The sequence below is a fragment of the Lampetra planeri genome, unplaced genomic scaffold (assembly GCF_965212315.1).
Source record: "Lampetra planeri unplaced genomic scaffold, kcLamPlan1.2.h2 scaffold_758, whole genome shotgun sequence".
NCBI lineage: Eukaryota > Metazoa > Chordata > Hyperoartia > Petromyzontiformes > Petromyzontidae > Lampetra > Lampetra planeri.
Genome location: NW_027615580.1, coordinates 1 through 16,808, shown reverse-complemented (window position 1 = coordinate 16,808; position 16,808 = coordinate 1). Strand labels below are relative to the sequence as shown.

Genomic DNA, 16,808 nt, shown 5'->3' with positions numbered 1-16,808 from the left:
TCACCTTACACACGCTTTGTTGATTGTTTTCACTCATACTAAATGTCAGTTGAATCCCGGCTTATCAATAAACTTTACTTTAAACTTTAAACTTTAATGGCATTTGCGTGTAATATTTTTTTTTAGCTTGTGACATAAGAAAATCACCCTTTTTAGGTACAGATTGTTCCACATACTTTATTTCCAGTCATATATCCTGTTACAGTGGTAGACTCATAATGCAGTTACAGTTATATTGGCCTCATAGTGTTCTGTAATACACCCAGCTCCAAGTCGTCCCTGGTTGAAACTATCAGTCCCAATGTGCTAAAAGTGCACACCACACATCACAAAGAGGCACATCTTCCCTTCCTTTTTCTCTGCTCCCGCCCTCCTTTATCTCTCTTCTCACGCAGGCATTATGCTTCAAATCTGTCTGCTTTTGATTTCTGAAGAAGCGTCCCTTTACAAATCATTTTTGCTTTTCATTACTTTTTATCCCAACTGTAAAAAAAGGGGGAAATGCGGAAAGGCCAATTGTCCCCAGCTTTACCCTTTGACGCGTGGAAAGCAGAGTGAGTGGCAGTCGAGTGAATATCTGTGTACTGAACACTCATTCAGTGTTAACATTTGCCCAACAAACACAGATGTTTAGCAGCAGATAGTCACGACCCAATAGTGGAATATTTTGTGTCACACATTGCTCCTGTATGAAAATAGATTAGTTTCATTTGTCCTGAGTGTGTCTTTATAACCAGCAACAGGGATCTTACATACACGGTCTTTAGAGCCACAAATCCACAAATCACATATATTTCACCTCTGTGATAGTCAGGTGATATTTGAAAGCTCTTATTTGAATAAGGAGGCTCTGTTGCCTCCATTTTCAGTGCTCCTTTTGGTCTGCACAAACTGCATCAGGCAAACAAACTCCACAGATATTCACTTCACTGCAGCGAATTGTGGGATGGTTAGAATGCAATCTAAGCGCTCATTATAATGCAACTACTATCACTAAATGGCACTAATGTACATTTTTTTTATTTTGAAATTTTGCAAACATCTACAGAGCAATGCATTTTTTTCCTTTTTTTTTTTTTTAACTTTCTTCTTGGTCAGCTATGAACTATTCCTGCTAAAACAGTCAAATCTCATTGCAATGATTTGTCAAAAAAAAAAAAGAAGCATCAAGTACAAAATGATAGAAACAGAGTCAAGTGGTTTTAAACCTGCACGTTTTTATCAGTCGTGTTTAGGTTCAACTAAAGTCTAGAAGGGACATATTTACATTCAGAGAAAAAAAAAACTGTTCTCATAACCACTCTCATCTCTCCTGTACCTGTATTCAGATTTGTTTCAGTCAGTAGCATGTAAATACAATATCTGCCCATCCCAAAAAGGAATACATTCGCTGTGTTTGTAATTACCAACTGTTGTTTTTAATATACATCAACTGGCAATCATTACACCCGTCTGCAGTACCAGTAAGCATTAGTAACGGTCTGAAATAAAACCTGAGACTCACAGGAGTCCACTCTCTAATCTGTAAGTATACATAAATACTGCTCCTCAAACAAGTTGTTTACTATGAGATGGACAGGTATGAAAGACTGTTAATTAGAGACAACCATGTTTTAATACAGCGTAGAAAGAGACAAAGGACAGATATAGAAAGCTACACGGAGATCTCGACACAAAAAAGTACATTTTCATTTCTGATAAGGACATTACACATCTGGTGGGAAGGCGAGAGTAATGACATCAGTCTGGTGATCTATGCAGACCCAGCAGGCACAGTTAGAAGGAGCATGTACATATCTATAATACTGTATTATGGCTAAAGACATGTAGATGCAGCTATATACACCAGATGCTACTCAGTGGTTTCACAGCACGATCCCCGTAATCCAGTGTCATTTGTTGTAAGAAAGTTGGCTACTCTTCGTTTCAATGAAAACATGATTTATGAAATATGCTGAAAAAAGAGGTGTCATGAATTGCTGTGGGGTTTTTTTTCTTTTTTTTTTTTTACACAGGTAGGATAGAAAAATGATGAAAAGATAAAAATGTCAAATAATTATGATACAAAAAAATTGTCACTGGCAATAACATTATGAGACGTAATAAACATATAAAATCATGTGCAAAACTTAAAAAGAAAACATGAAGAAATGTGGTAAATATCTAAGGACGTGTCACAGCAGCTTGTGCTGTTTGTTTCCCCTCACAAGGCTCCGCCATCATCCTCCACATCCAAAGCATCACTAGAGAACACAACTAGTATCCCTCGGATATTTCCACCTGCACAACATCCTGTCTTAATTGCTCCTGTCCTTTGCAGCAAGAAAGATAGAGAAGAAAGAGGGGAGAAGTGGATGTTAGTCATATGTTGTAAACTATGCAGATTACAGAGGATTAGGGAGGTCAAAGGTCATCTCTGCATCAGAGGTGCTAAATGTTGCATCAGTCAGACTTGTCTCACACTGTCCACTACATTGGACACTCCTTTGGTCAAAACAGTCCAGTCGATCAAACGCCTGCAAGGGACATCTGATTAGTCAACATGTTGATTGTGTTTTAGTCGTCAAACAACAGATCATCAGGGGACACGAGCGTATGGGCACATATGTGTTGACATGATTTGGTCTGATGGTCCCCGGTAGAGGTGTGGGGGTTAATCGAGGATGGTGACTGAGTTGGGCATCCCGTTGGTTGCAGGGGAGGTGGTGGTGGGGTTGAGGGGGGAGTTATCCGGCAGCCCCCCCTCGCTGGGGCCGGCTGAACTGGGCTGACCAGAGACTCATCCATGTTGAGCTCAGTGGTTAGAGCGCTGCCACCATTAAAGTCTAGGTTGTCTTCGCTGCACAGCCTGCTCTCCTCACACAGGGACGGCTGGCTGGTTGTGTGCTTCTCCTCAAGATCACTGCAAAAAGAAAGGCGAGGTGAAAGAGCGCCTACGTGTATCACAGAACACACGATTCACGACATGCCATCTTTAAGGTTCATTGCCAACATGCGAGCTGAAACGGAACATTTGCAGACATGTTGCAGGTAAATCTGTGAACAGGGATAATCGATAGGGTTTGGGATTGTGAATCGCATACCTTTCAAGAGATCTGCATAACAGGCAAGCATTAGGGGAAGAGAGGGGCAATGAAAGAAATACAAAGGGTTAGGAGAAGCGCCAAGGGAATCAGGGTGTCGGGTGTCCAAATGTTCCACAGAGAACCAGACAAAAGCTGTGCAAGCTGCAGACAAACCTGTACTCTCCAAACGTCTCATCCTTCATGGGTCGGGCTTCAGAGTCTATCGGGCCCTCTTCCTTATCTTTAACTGAGAGGAGAGAAATTATTGGATTTCATTATCATCAAGATCTCAGCCTTGTTTCTCTCTAAGCCACTGTTACAGATAATGACAGACAATGATAAGACCGGGCTACAATCTCCTTTATCTCGTAAAAAAAGTGTCTCAAAGTGGAGCAAAGAGATTTGGACCTTCTGCTAATTTGCTGTCTCACGTCTAGTGTGACTATTAAAATTAAAAACTATTTTAATGATGAATTGTTCAGTATTAAAATACTCAGGTGCATAGTCGGATTTATTATCCAGTTAATTCTTTATCATGGAAAAAATAAAAGAGACAGTCAATCATGACACTCCCTCGTGTGGAAGGACAGGCAGCCAGACTGTAAGAGAGATGGCTCTCCTCTGTTCAGTCCTGTATTTCTCACAAAAGCTGTTCGAAGAGGAAATACACACACAAACCCGGAGCTCTGACAGTTTAACACAACTTGCCTGAGTATTTTCCCCCTTTGCTCCTCTTGATGAAGCAGAGGATGAGCAGTATCAGCAGCAGCAGCACGATGGCGCTCACAACACCGATGAACCAGCCCTGAGTAGCAAAGCTCGGCTGCACCTCTGTCACTTCTTCAAGGGAAAGACAGAGCGAAAGGAGGAGAGGGTGTGTTGCCTTTTGTGACTGTTTGTCATGGGGAATCAGGATGAAAGTGCAACAAGCTAATAAGTAGGTGATAAATGAATAATAACGGAGCAAGGAGACATGAGTAAAACGGGAACTGAAAGAAAGTAAACAAGACAGAGCATTACATATTCCAACAGGGGACCTTGCACTGGGGAACGACAAAAACACAGCACAGCACTCCTCACAAACACAAGTAATGGGCCGTTTCATTGGCTCTGTTTTCACACTTGTCTTTGACAGCACTTCACACGAGGAAGCTTTCTTCATCGAATCAGTGCTATATTTAGACCTGGGAAGCCCAGCAGAGAGGCAAACTAGATGAAAATAAAGATGAATGAAAGGCAGAGCTCTCATCTCACCTGTTCCGTCGGTCTCAAAGTCAGTATCCCAGAAGGTTGTGTTGTTGTAGGTGAGGTATAGATGATAGTGCGAGCCAGGAGTCAGGCCCTGGAGCTGGTAGAACGACTGGGAGGAGTCCAATGTTTCTGTCTTCTTCCATTTTCTGGCGTCTGTAGATTCATAGCATGGAGCAAAATGTGCTTTCCGACCAATCATAGTTTTTTGCAATCAGGATTTTAGCGGGTATTTGCAGATATGGTACCATTCTTCTTCAAGCAGTGGATCTGGAAGTTGACATTTCTGTGTCTCTTCTTGGCCACCCAGCTAACATTAACAAACCTTTCTCCCCTTGACACACTGATGTTGGTGGGAGGTGCTGAAAAACATCAACAGACAAATCAAATGTTTGATCTTCTGGTGCAATCTGGTCCTGCATACGTCCGATCTGGGTGGGTCAAGTAGCTCTGCACCTCCATCCAGTGTGGTGGCTCCCTCCTTCACCATGGGCTCTCCTTGCCCAGCAGAGGTGCGCCCCCTCAGGTAGAAGCGGTAGTGGCTGTGGCGGTCCAGGCCCTTCAGTGTGAGGTGGGTGACTGCGGGATCCTCTATTTTCATCTCCTGCATGGGGCTGTCATCAGTCTCTACAACTGACAGACACAAAAACATCCAGTCAGAGCCTGCGTGCCATCGTTTCACGACGTGACTGATTGATTAGCATCATTAGCGGACCTTCGGTGTGTCCCAAGTGGTGACATTTACACCGCTGATGTGTACGGATGTCAGCACAGACACATTGATCAGAGGAGGAATGTGCTTGCTAGATGCTGGGAGGGGGACAAGGAGGAAAGGTGTACGCTCACTTTGTTGGTACTGCAGCAGGTACCCGGTGAGGACGCCGTTGGGCTGGCTGGGTGGAGTCCAGCGGAGGGTCATCTCTGTCTCTGATGGACTGTCCAGCATCAGGGACGTGGGAGCATGAGGAACTATCAGCAGTCAAAAGGAGTCCGATTAAATGGAGCTTGACCACCAGACCGTTGCAACAGACCCCTTTTCTCCAGCAGTTCCACTGCCCACTACTAGTCGTCACACACTCAGCCCATTTTGCTCCATACATACATATTTTCCCTTTCCTGTTACACACAAGCTTTCCTCCATCTCTCACCTCCTTCATCAGTATTGAAGGGCACCATCTCCGAGAGGGGTCCCTCTCCTTTGCTGTTGAATACACTGACAGCCAGGATATAATGGGAGTACGGCAGAAGATCACTGATCACTTTCCTGTCCTCATTTGCCGCCGTTGACACCTCAATGGTTTTTTCAGGCTCCCTGGCCCTTCTGCCTCTGTGGTGGCCTCGAGAGCCACGTCGGGTCAAATGAATCTGGAGCCAGAAAATCAGCGATAGTAAAAAGAGGAAATGGTGAGTAGAGACATCACAAAGATCATTTACTGCTTCATTCATTTACTGTCCTGTTTTGAGAGATATCGCCCATCTGATATGTCATTCACCTCATGATCAAGGCTGCGTCTCTGTGAAACTATCAGTTTGAAAAGAGAGCGTTTGAATGTCATTGGTTGTGTCTGTGGTCAAAGCTCTGACTGTTTTGTGTTAAGAGATTCCTTGGAAAAAATGATATTGGCAGGGTAAAATGTTTCATGGAGGTCATTGGATAAAGTTACTGTGACCTGTCAAGTGTTTGTGCAAAACCAGGCGCTGAAGTAATTCTCTAACTGAAGCACTTCTTCTGGAACATTCTGGCACCGAAGTGACCTGATATCGTAACGTGAGACATGTTTCGATATCAAGTCCTTGACTTGAACGAAATGGATGAGAACACAAACAACCCTCGCTCCCCTGCTCCACAAAACAGAAGGCAAGGGGAGTGATGCAACAGATATACAAAACAAATGTGAGATGTGTCTTACCAAGTTTTCTAAATGTCTGTCTCATTTGGTTCTATTCTCATTGCCAAGCTTAATCATGTGTAACAAAGACCCTCTTGGCTGCTGACGTTCATCTCCTCCTCATTTCTGCTCCAAAAAATACATCATGGATCAAACGAAAGAGCAGTGCTCTGATACATTTAAAGGTGGGATCATCTAAAAAAAAAAAAAAAAACTGCATTCGTCACAACCTTGAAACTAAAAAGGACTCTGAAGCCTTTGCCGAGCTAAGATCTAACCGCCACCCGCCCTGTGAACCTGGAACATGCATTATTCATGAGGACAGGGGCGGTATCTGTTAGGCCAAACAACAGAAGAGAAACAGGTTCAGTACCTTGTATCCCAGCAGGTGTCCTCTGACTGTCTTTCTGTCCACTGGTGCCCAGGTCACCCTGATGGCGGTGCTGTTCAGTAGCACTATACCCACATCTATAGGAGCCTCCAACGGAACTGAGACAGCAACAACAGATTATGGTGATGGCTGAGAAAGAATATCAACTAAAACAGAAATATTCCCGGTAAAAGAAAAACAGCTTATCTTACCATCTTCTCCGGAGTAGCCAATCACAGGGTCTGGCTCAGGGCCCTCCCCTTTGGCGTTGACAGCCTGCACTTTAATCTCAAAAGCGGAAAAGTTGCCGACGTCATAGACAATAAATGGCTGCGTTAACGTATAGTTGGTGTGCCATTTGGGTCCACTGCCCACCGCCCGCCTCCACAGCACCCGGTACTGGAAGTCCGGCCCGTTGAAGGCTCGTGTTTCCATTTCCTATTGTGTCAGGAACCAGTATAAAGGCAATTAAACACAACTTGTATCTTTTGAATTTTTTTCAATTTGTTGATGCTGCTTCAGATAATCGTGATTTCATCCGTACCTTCCAGGCGATGACGAGCGTGTCTGGGTCCGTGGACTCACTCCCGAACATCTTCAGGGTTACTCTCCGGAACTGTGACAAGAAAAATAGCTCAGCATTTGGAGTGACACTAGGATCTGCAGTCACAAGCCAGCTCCCACCTTCAGCAGGTGTGTTGTGGACGTCTGACGGCTTGCTGGGAGAACTCTTGCCAACCTCATTGACGGCAATAACCCGGAAACGATAGGACATGTAGGGCCACAGATGAAGGCTGACACGCTCCCTGTCACCTCTTACCCTCTTCAACTCTTCCCAGCCCTCGCTTGAAGCTTGATCCTCAAACTCAACCACATATTCTGCAGGGATACAAGGAGTGAGAGTGATACTGAGACACCTCACAAAGCTCTGATGCTGAATATCAAAGAATAAACCTGTTGAAGTGAAAGAAAACACAGCAGCTGTTTATTTCAGCTGAGGGAGGCTAAATGTAAAATCACTTCGCTGAGTGTTAAAATTAGAAAATATGCAGAAGTTTGTGTGTATGTGTCATGTCTAATAACACGTGCACATAATTATACTAAATACTAAACGATATCAGTCAAAAATGATCAAAGAATTTTGAGAAACTGCACAGAATTTTGAATTAGTGCAACAAAAACTAAATGAATATGAAGGAAATGTTTGTTTCTAAACCTATCACAGGGCTGTTGTGGTCATCTCCAGGAGTCCAGCTGAGCATGACTGCACGATGTTTAGGTTCAGTGATTTGGAGGAGGACAGGAGGGTCTGGGCGATCTGGGGGACAACAAACATGTTTTAAAAACCCTCCTACAATATGTATTTTGCATATTCAGGCACGCTGCATTTAGATGTCATTTTAGGAAAAGGGTCGTTCACAGGCCGTACACAGGTGTGTACAGTTCCAGTCCTCTTACCATATAACATGAGCGTGCCACTGGCTTCAGCCATGTCCAGTTTAGTGATGACCTGACAGGTGTAGAGTCCCTCGTCTTCTGGTTCCGCATTAGCTATCATCAAGGTCGGTCCTTCGAATGTGTATCTGAAGACACACAGTCACCAGTTTTTATGCTCTTCTGTTTTTAATCCCTCCCCCACTGCCTCATTATGTCATTCCCTTTTTGTTGTGTTTGTTTGTGTCACAGGAAATGAACAGATGGGCAGCTTCACGTGGTAAAACAAAATGAAACAGATGAAATGTGTTTACAGGTTGGCTGACGTACAGCTTGCTGGGCTTTCATATTCAGTGTAAGACTAAATTGTTTGTTATGTTAGTCTTACTTCTTGTCACTATAGGACTCTGACAGCTTCTTATCGTTCTTTCTCCACTGAATCTGTGGGGAGCCGAGTTTGGGGTCAACGCTTGGGAGACATGTGAAGACTGCAGGCTTGCCAGGTTGCACCTTCACAGCCTGCGGAGGTGACAGGATCACTGTTCTGTCTGTAGAGGAGAACGAAGACACACAGATTCGTGCGATGTGGTGCATGAGGTGAAAACAACATCAGATGAGCGTGTGTGCGTCTCACTCACTGAGCACCTCCAGCTCAGCACTGACTAACAAATCCGTGTTCTGCACAGAGCAGGTGTAGAAACCCGCATCGTCACGGTGTGGACATTGGAGATCTCAAGCACCCCGGTGGTGAGGAGGTTTACTCTTGGATCTGCCAGAAGGGAAGAGTCACTGCCACTCCTGGAAAGGACAGAAAGACCGAGAAACACACACACACACACCACACACACACACACACACACAGATCAGAAAACACTCATAGAACATAGAAGTCGATCATGTCATGTTGTGATATTATGTGCGTTGCGTCATCTGGATGTGTGAAAAGCCTTTTTTTCTAGTCTGTTATTATTCATTACTATTCATCATTAAAGGTCATATATGAGTGATAACACATCGACACTTTGGCAGAGTTATAATATTGAAAAATATTTATCTGGAATACCATATAACCTGACCATGGCGTATTAGTCATTTTTGATAGTCTATACTCATCTATCCCACCAATGATGGCCAATGGCGATTCATGATATTGGGCTGTTTGACAGACCCAAAAAAAGCCTTTACTTGGTATCAGTATCGGTGAGTACCAAAACGTAAGAACTCATACTCTCATACTACAGGTGTCAGGGGATCCTAGTTTGATTGTTGTGTATTGTTTGTCCTCCTGCTTTTTCCTCGCCTCCATCGCTAAGAGCTGCTCAGTATAAGTGTTATTTTATAACTGTTGTTGTGAATTGCTGCTACATAAATAAAATCTGACATGACTTGATTGATCGTCAGCGCCAGAACGATGAGTCAGATAGGAACAATGATGTCGACATTATTTTTCAGTGGAACAATCATAGCAGCGTTAACTGATGTGAATCACAAAGTGATTGAGCTGCTGCAGTGACTGAAAAATTCATCACTTTAATTACCGCTTTGCCTTGTTCACGAAACAAAATGACTTTTTAATCGAGAGAGGCTTGATTGTTCACAGCCCAGATGTAACAACATTTGGCTGTTAATTTATGCATATGAAGAGCTACCTACGCATTGATGTCACCTCAAATTAAAATCAAAAAAAGAACAGAAAGAATATCAGTGACACACAATACAAACACAGAGACATGTCGTCTCACCATTCCACTTTAGGTTTAGGCGAGCCAAAGCTCTCACACTCCAGTGACGCCTTCTGGCCTTCTATAAACGTGTACGTATTCCCATCATCGGTGAGGATCTGGGGAGGCAGTTCTGACACCACACAAAGTGATATAAGACACAGATATATGCAGACATACACCGCTATAGAATGTGACCGGACTTCAAACTCACCTATGACATAGACGTTGGTGTTGGTGAGGATGGTCCCATGCTTGTTGGAGGCATGACACTGGTAGATCGCCGTGTCCCCAAAGTTGACATCGTTGAGGATGAGAGATCCGCTCGCCGTCACCGTACGTCTGGGGTCTTTATCAATGGCTGTCATGAGCACACACACACTGTGTCACCATGTACATGCACAAGTATGTGTGTTGAGGCATGTATGTGGTGTGCTGACCTGAGACAGGGACCCCGTTGATGGTCCAGCTGATCGTAGGAGACGGGATGCCTTCTGCTTGGCAGTCCAGCCTGACATTCTCACCAGGGGCGTATAACTGACTGACTGGCTCTTTGGTCAGTAGGGAGCAGCTACAGAACAATATCACACACACGAATCACAACTTTATTGAAATTAAACACTGATTTGTGTATTGTTTGTTGCATGTTTAAGTTATTGTAGCTACCACAGGACTGCTAAGTTTTATTTATTTCCATTGTGTGTGTAAGAGACGTACCCTCCACAGTCACGGTGTAAGTGTATGTAGCCTTCCCTTGGGAATTCTCAGCCATACACTGATAATCGCCCCTGTCGCTCTCAGAGATGTTAGTGAAGCGCAGACGGCGGTCAAACATGTCTTTGGTTGTCCGGGACTCTGACATCTCGCCATCCCTCTTGATCCAAGACACTTTGGGAGTTGGACTGAAGAAGAGGGGTGATTAGCATGGCACATGATACATACATGGAGTGAAATGGATATAAAATGAAGAAGGTGATGGAGGATAGGATAGGAAGCAGCAAGAAGCACAGTTGGCAGGAGACAGCAAAGGATTGATGGAGTGAGAGAGAGCAGGAGGAGGAGGGGAGAAAGATGGATGGAAGCAAGATAGGATTGATTGAAAGGAGCATCTCAGGTTCTTATTGATGGGGGTAGAAACACACACAGACACTCACAGGCCTTGGAAGATGCACTCAAGCTCCACGGTCTGGCCCCTGAGAGCGGGGTAAGTGCTGTGGCTTCCAGTAGGTTTCATTATTTGGGGCCTCCTGTTCCGCAGCACTGAGTTGGCTGGAGGAGCAGTAGGAAGGAAAAAGATGAAGTATTCATATGTATGGTTTATTTTCACAGCCCTGACACACACACACATACACACACACACACACACACACACACACACCACTACCATTGCATTTTCAGTAGAAAATGTGAACTTAAGCGGATGTGGGGTCAAACTCACAGGGTTGACAGCCAGCGTGGTGGGTTCTTTTGCCAGAATGGTTCGAGTTGCAAGGTACTGGACATTGCAGGTGTAGTCATCCCTGCTGTCCTCCGTCAGCAGATGGGCAAAGTAGAGGTTTCCATCCTTCCCCACCACCACCCGCTCACTTAGCTGGATGTGATGTAGCCCTGAAGAGAGTAAAAAAATGTATGTATGACAACAAAGGGATGAAAAGATGACTGGAAGGAGAAATGGAAGGCTTGTGTACTCACTCCAGTCCATCCAGTGAATGATGGGCTCCATAGAGCTCTGTGGGGGGTTGCACTTCAGAACAGCGCTGCTTCCCTCTTCATAATTCACAGTCACTTTTTTTTCTTTCTGCTGCGATGGAGGAACTAAAAGACGGCAAAGAGAGATCATGACTCAGGATAGCTTTGTGAACCACCTGTAGCCGCAGTCGCTGTAGCAGCAGTCACTGTGCCACGTCGAGAGATAACCTGAGGCAAGATACATCACAAATCAGCTTTAACACACACTGCAACAAAGCGATGCAGTTATTTATAAATCCCCTTTTTAGGTAGTTTTTATGGAGAAGGAGATGTTGACTTTTCTCTATTAGAAGTAGAGTGGTGTGATTTTGTGGCATTGCATCCTCCTTTCCTCCCCTCTGCTCATTGCTGGTAACCCCACAGGAGCTATTGAAGAGGGCTTCACATGACATCAACTCAAGAGCGTTTCTGGGGAAACCGTTGTCAGGGAAACTGTGAGGGAAGAAGGTCGCTCAGGAGAGAGCCAGTAACACAGGTGGATGAATACACAGAGGTGTGTGTGCGTGTGTTATTGCATGTAATTATGTTCTGGGTGGTGGTACTCTGGGTACCAGAGTGAGCCCACATCATCTACTCGCAAATGAGGTCTTTATGTTGCAGAGCAAGTAGAAAGTTGACATGATGGCTCTGATGACGGTTTTGTTAACTAACATCGACCCAGAGGGCTTCTCATCTTGACCTGGAGGACGTTTGATTTGTGTAATTCCATTTCAAATGCCTCATCCAAAATGATTATACATTATGTGGACAATTACTGACCCGTCAGTGTGTTCTTACCATCGATGTTGAGTACGGCCGCACTGGAAACAGCTGTCCCAAGCTCATTGGATGCGTAGCATGTGTATTTGCCCTGGTATTGCTTCATGTCGTCCATTGTATTACTGAGTGTGTAGAATGCAGACGACCCAGCGCGCTCAGTAACCTTTAGCTCTGCATCGCTGCTGGGGTCAAACTCCTCTCCATCCTTCGTCCAACGGAAACTTTGTCAAAGAATAGCAGAATTAATTAGACGCTGAGGCAGATGATTCACCTCAGGATAGGAGAGACAAAAAACATTTCTGTGCTTTTTAAAAGCAGACACATGATGAGACGCTGCAGCTGTATTCTACATGCAGATGTGAGGTCAAACTGTGCTCAGTTGTCGAAAACACTGGCCCAGGATGATTTGTGTTTGTGTTTCTGTGGGTGAGTGTGGGTGGACTGACATCGGTGGAGGGTTGCCAGAGGCTTCACAGCTCATGACGAGGTCTTCAACACTGAAGACGGTGACAGACTCTGGCTGCGTGGTGATGACTGGAGGCCTCTTGACTGCAAAATAAAGTTGTGTCAACACCATTGTGAAGCAGGCACGCCTGTGCACATACACACCCATGTAACACACACGTGCACACACTCCTGCTGCACTCACGTGACCTGCTTTCATTCGGTATGATTCTATATTAACTTTCACATGCTCACATATTATCCCAGTGAAACACACAGACCTGTGGCAGCTGGCTCGAAAAACAGGACTGAATAAACCCGAGACACTTATTTTCATAGTTTAATGACAGGTATATTCAGTATCATTTAAAAAGACTCCCCAGAGAAAAAATTCAAATATAGGTTGGGGAACGGAGGAAGATACAGGCCGAGAAAATGGATTGAGATGAGGAAATTGATGCAGCATGGGAAGAGTTCATGAAAAAAAGAGGGTGTCTAAGCCCTAGGGAAATATGGCAGGGAAAGGAAAAGAGTACTGACCATCAAACGACGTCTCTCTCAGACTGTTGCCAACAGACATAAAGCAACGTGACGATGACCCAACATGCTCAGACGTGGTGTTTTGATTGCTTTGCAGCCTATCATGTTGCATTATCTTGTTCTGCTCTTCTTCATCACAAGTGGAAATTTAAATCGTTCTTAGCTTCAAAAACTGCAGAGCATTGAAGTCACAGCTTGATATTTGTTGCCGGAGTCTTTGATGTGATTTTAAAAGGAAGAGACAGAGCCCAAGCCAGAGATGAATGATCATTATGTAGGTAAATAGGCAAAAGGATGGGAAGGGGGGGTGTAGTAGCTCAAAACAAGGCGACAGAGATGAAGAGCTGAGAGGACAGAGGAGACGGATGGAGGCGCAGGGAAGGGAGCGCAAGAGACAAACAGGGAGATAGAGATAGCTGAAGATGAACCAACTGCAGGAAGGATCACAGAGAGGGAGCGAGAGAGAATGTAATGAGAGAATTCCCAGTGATGGCGGATGTAAGCCCATTTCCTCAGCTGATCAAATTGAAGTTTGGGCTTCAGGCTCAGCTCATTATTTGTGGAGCAGGAGGTGGAGAGGAGCTGAAGCTCGGTCCCATAAACTCCTCTTTATTGCCAGCTGTGAGGCTGCTATTGTTCATCTTGTGTGTCTGTATGTGTCATCATGGCAAAATGCGCCCCTAAAGAAATTCCGACTGCACAGAAATTACTGTAAAACAGCGGCGGTTTAGAGAGACTGCCTGTGGAGAGATTCTGTCACCATGTAAGATATGGTCACAAAATGTGACAGGTGTGTAACTGAATTAAATGGGTTCAGTCCAAAAAAACGAGGTTGGATGGTTCTAGCATTAAACATCACACCCATGTAATAATGTAGTAATTAGTGCTTAATAACGCCGTAATGACTGTGTACACACACACACACACACACACACACACACATCCAACACCCTCATCATCGCACGCATGCACCCACAACCACCCACACTCCCAGGCTGCACAGATGATACAGCGCTCGCTGACACAAACCTAGATACAAGAATAACACAGCAAAGGCACTTTTCTGCAGGAAATGTTCAGTGTAGACAGTAAAATGTCACCTCTCTGGTTAATTTAAAAATGATTCTACGATAAATGTTGCCACATTAAGGCGAGTCAGTGAAGTTAAAAGCACTTACGATCACTTGTGTGGTCTGTTAGTCCACAGTGGTGCCAAAGAGAAAGCAAAGAATATTTTAGAGACAGTACCCAAGGGGTTAATAGATAGATAGATAGATAGATAGATAGATAGATAGATAGATAGATAGATAGATAGATAGATAGATAGATAGATAGATAGATAGATAGATAGATAGATAGATAGACATTTTTGATCCACAGACATAAAGTGCAGTAATACGACGTAACCTTTGACCCCTGACAAAGGTTCGCACACATCTCCTTTATTGATCCTGATCACTGATTGAAAGGCAGGGGACACCTTGACCTTTTATATTTCTGACCTGCTCTCTCACCCTGCTCATAATCATCCTCCCTTCACCCTCCTCCCGCCCTCTCACCTCCGTCACCTCACCCCTTTGGGAATATGATTGAGCGATTTACAGCCCGTCGTTTCCATTCACAGGGCGTGTGAGTGTAAATCACTGTAAGCAGTGTTCGCTCTAGAGTGACCATCACACACGGCACAATGTTTTTGCTGTGGTTTGGAACTCTGTGGGCAGGCCAGCTGCAGCGGAGGAGATGAAGATCGATTTCCCCACAGGACCACACTGCTGAGCTGTACTGCTAATGCCCACATATTGCATGGAGGAGGAGGACGAAATGAAAGAGAATGAGAAATACCCTCTGTGGACGTTTGCTGTATAACTGCACTGTTGATTAGATTTCTCCTCAATCAGATTTGGTTTGCACCAAGAAAAGCAGATCAATAGTGGGACTAATCAATGCAGTCAGAGAGGATCAATTACAGAGTAATTAGACGCACCACAGGGAAAGAGGAAGGCTACAAAAAACGCATTTCAAGCACAATGCATCTCTGAATATCACTGAAAGAGAACGTTCACTCTACTCATTTGCACAAATTAATCATGCTGAAAGTTCATTAGCAGGCTTTGATGAATCAACAATGTAATTAACACAACAAATGGCTCTTTGAACCTTACGGAAGCATTCATCCTCCTTTGTTATGAAACGTGCGATATGTATCTGTACTCACAGTTGGAGGGGATGTGTAGGGCTGCTCGGCTGGGCCGGGCAGCAAAGGGAAGGATGAGGAGGAAGAACAGGAGGGGGAGGTGGTGGGAGGAGCACTGCCCCCTACTGCCAACCTGCTGTCGCTGCGTGTGAGGCATTGCTCACTGTCCCATCAAGGTCCCACTAGCTCACACACACACGTGCAGTAAAATGCACGCAGAGGTCAACCCGACACACTGAGCAGGTGCGAGGTGGTGATTCTCCAACTGGAGGCCTCGGATGTAATTCTTTGGCCGCTGCCCCCAGTTTCTCTCCTTTTTTTCCCCTTTCTCTGCTTCTGTTCTTTTCCTTAAGTCAAGTCCACGCCCTCCCGCTGGTCTTCTTGCTGAAAGATAAAGGAGAGGGAGGAGGTGAGGGGAGACAAGCGTGGCAGAGAGAGGGAGGGGGAGAAAGGGGCCATGTGTCAGAATGGGAGAAAAATTACCCTGCGCCATGTGGTCAGACCTGTCGACAGACCGCGACACGGAGTTAACACGCAGAGCAAGAGTTTGCGCTACGCCTTTAATCAAAAGAACACATTGTGTGTCACCAAAAGCGTTCTGAGGAAAAATAAAATCCATGTGGCTAATTACCGGAGCAGCAGCCCGAATGGAAAGACCAGTCAGCAGGACAGATGGACAGAGTTCCACAACAAGACCCAGATGGGCTGCGGACAGACAGACGAACGCAGACCGCTGAGGTGTCTGATCAGAGCAGACAATTACTTTGTGTGGTCAGAGCAGCATTACACCAATGGACTGACGGGACAAGTTGTGTGGTGAAGATGCTATCAGCTGTGTTGGAGACGCGCCACCCATAGATGGAGTCTATCCGCTCTCCATCTGTACCCTTGGACTTGGCCCTCGCTGCAACATGCAGGTTGTCCTCCCCTTCGGCACCACATGGTGCAGCCCGCTGATTGTTTACACAACTCAGTATCACACACAAAGAGCTGTAACAGCGCTCTGTGATTGAGACATACACAGGGGACAAAAGAACGAGGCGATAAAAGAAAGGGGAGGTTTATTTGGCTGCTCCGCTACGATGCCAACCAGACTAAAAGAGTGTGAGCTCGACACGCCAGTGCTTGTTGGCAAAGCTACAGCAGCGTGATGAGTGACCTTGTGGATTCTGGGAAGGTCAGATAGGAGATGGAGAGGACAAGAACAGAGATGATTAATGTCCTTTTAACTAGTGGCTTATTAGATTTAGCTATCGTACAAATTCTCCACCATGTCACTCAGTTGAGGACATATTGAACAGAATGTTTTGATTTGATGTGACTTAATTTAATAGGGTAAAAAAGTTAAAGGGAATGTGATGTAAATCTATCTTAATGAGACCAAAACAACAGCTA

General features: G+C 44.8%; 1 protein-coding gene across 1 annotated transcript; it reads right to left on the bottom strand.

Moving 5' to 3' along the window:
* Window positions 1-2,653: 2,653 nt before the first annotated feature.
* On the bottom strand, window positions 2,654-15,570 carry LOC144741878 (neural cell adhesion molecule L1-like). The gene is given in 31 exon segments (XM_078624374.1): window positions 2,654-2,746; window positions 2,749-2,902; window positions 3,084-3,095; window positions 3,240-3,312; window positions 3,774-3,905; window positions 4,320-4,469; window positions 4,562-4,675; window positions 4,770-4,946; window positions 5,160-5,282; window positions 5,462-5,678; window positions 6,576-6,691; window positions 6,785-7,010; window positions 7,117-7,158; window positions 7,160-7,188; window positions 7,257-7,451; window positions 7,789-7,890; window positions 8,031-8,155; window positions 8,395-8,554; window positions 8,645-8,717; window positions 8,720-8,804; window positions 9,749-9,860; window positions 9,942-10,088; window positions 10,168-10,287; window positions 10,290-10,298; window positions 10,445-10,629; window positions 10,882-10,996; window positions 11,162-11,335; window positions 11,420-11,542; window positions 12,254-12,456; window positions 12,682-12,784; window positions 15,435-15,570. Coding segments are annotated over 31 exon segments (3,825 nt in total).
* Window positions 15,571-16,808: the final 1,238 nt, after the last annotated feature.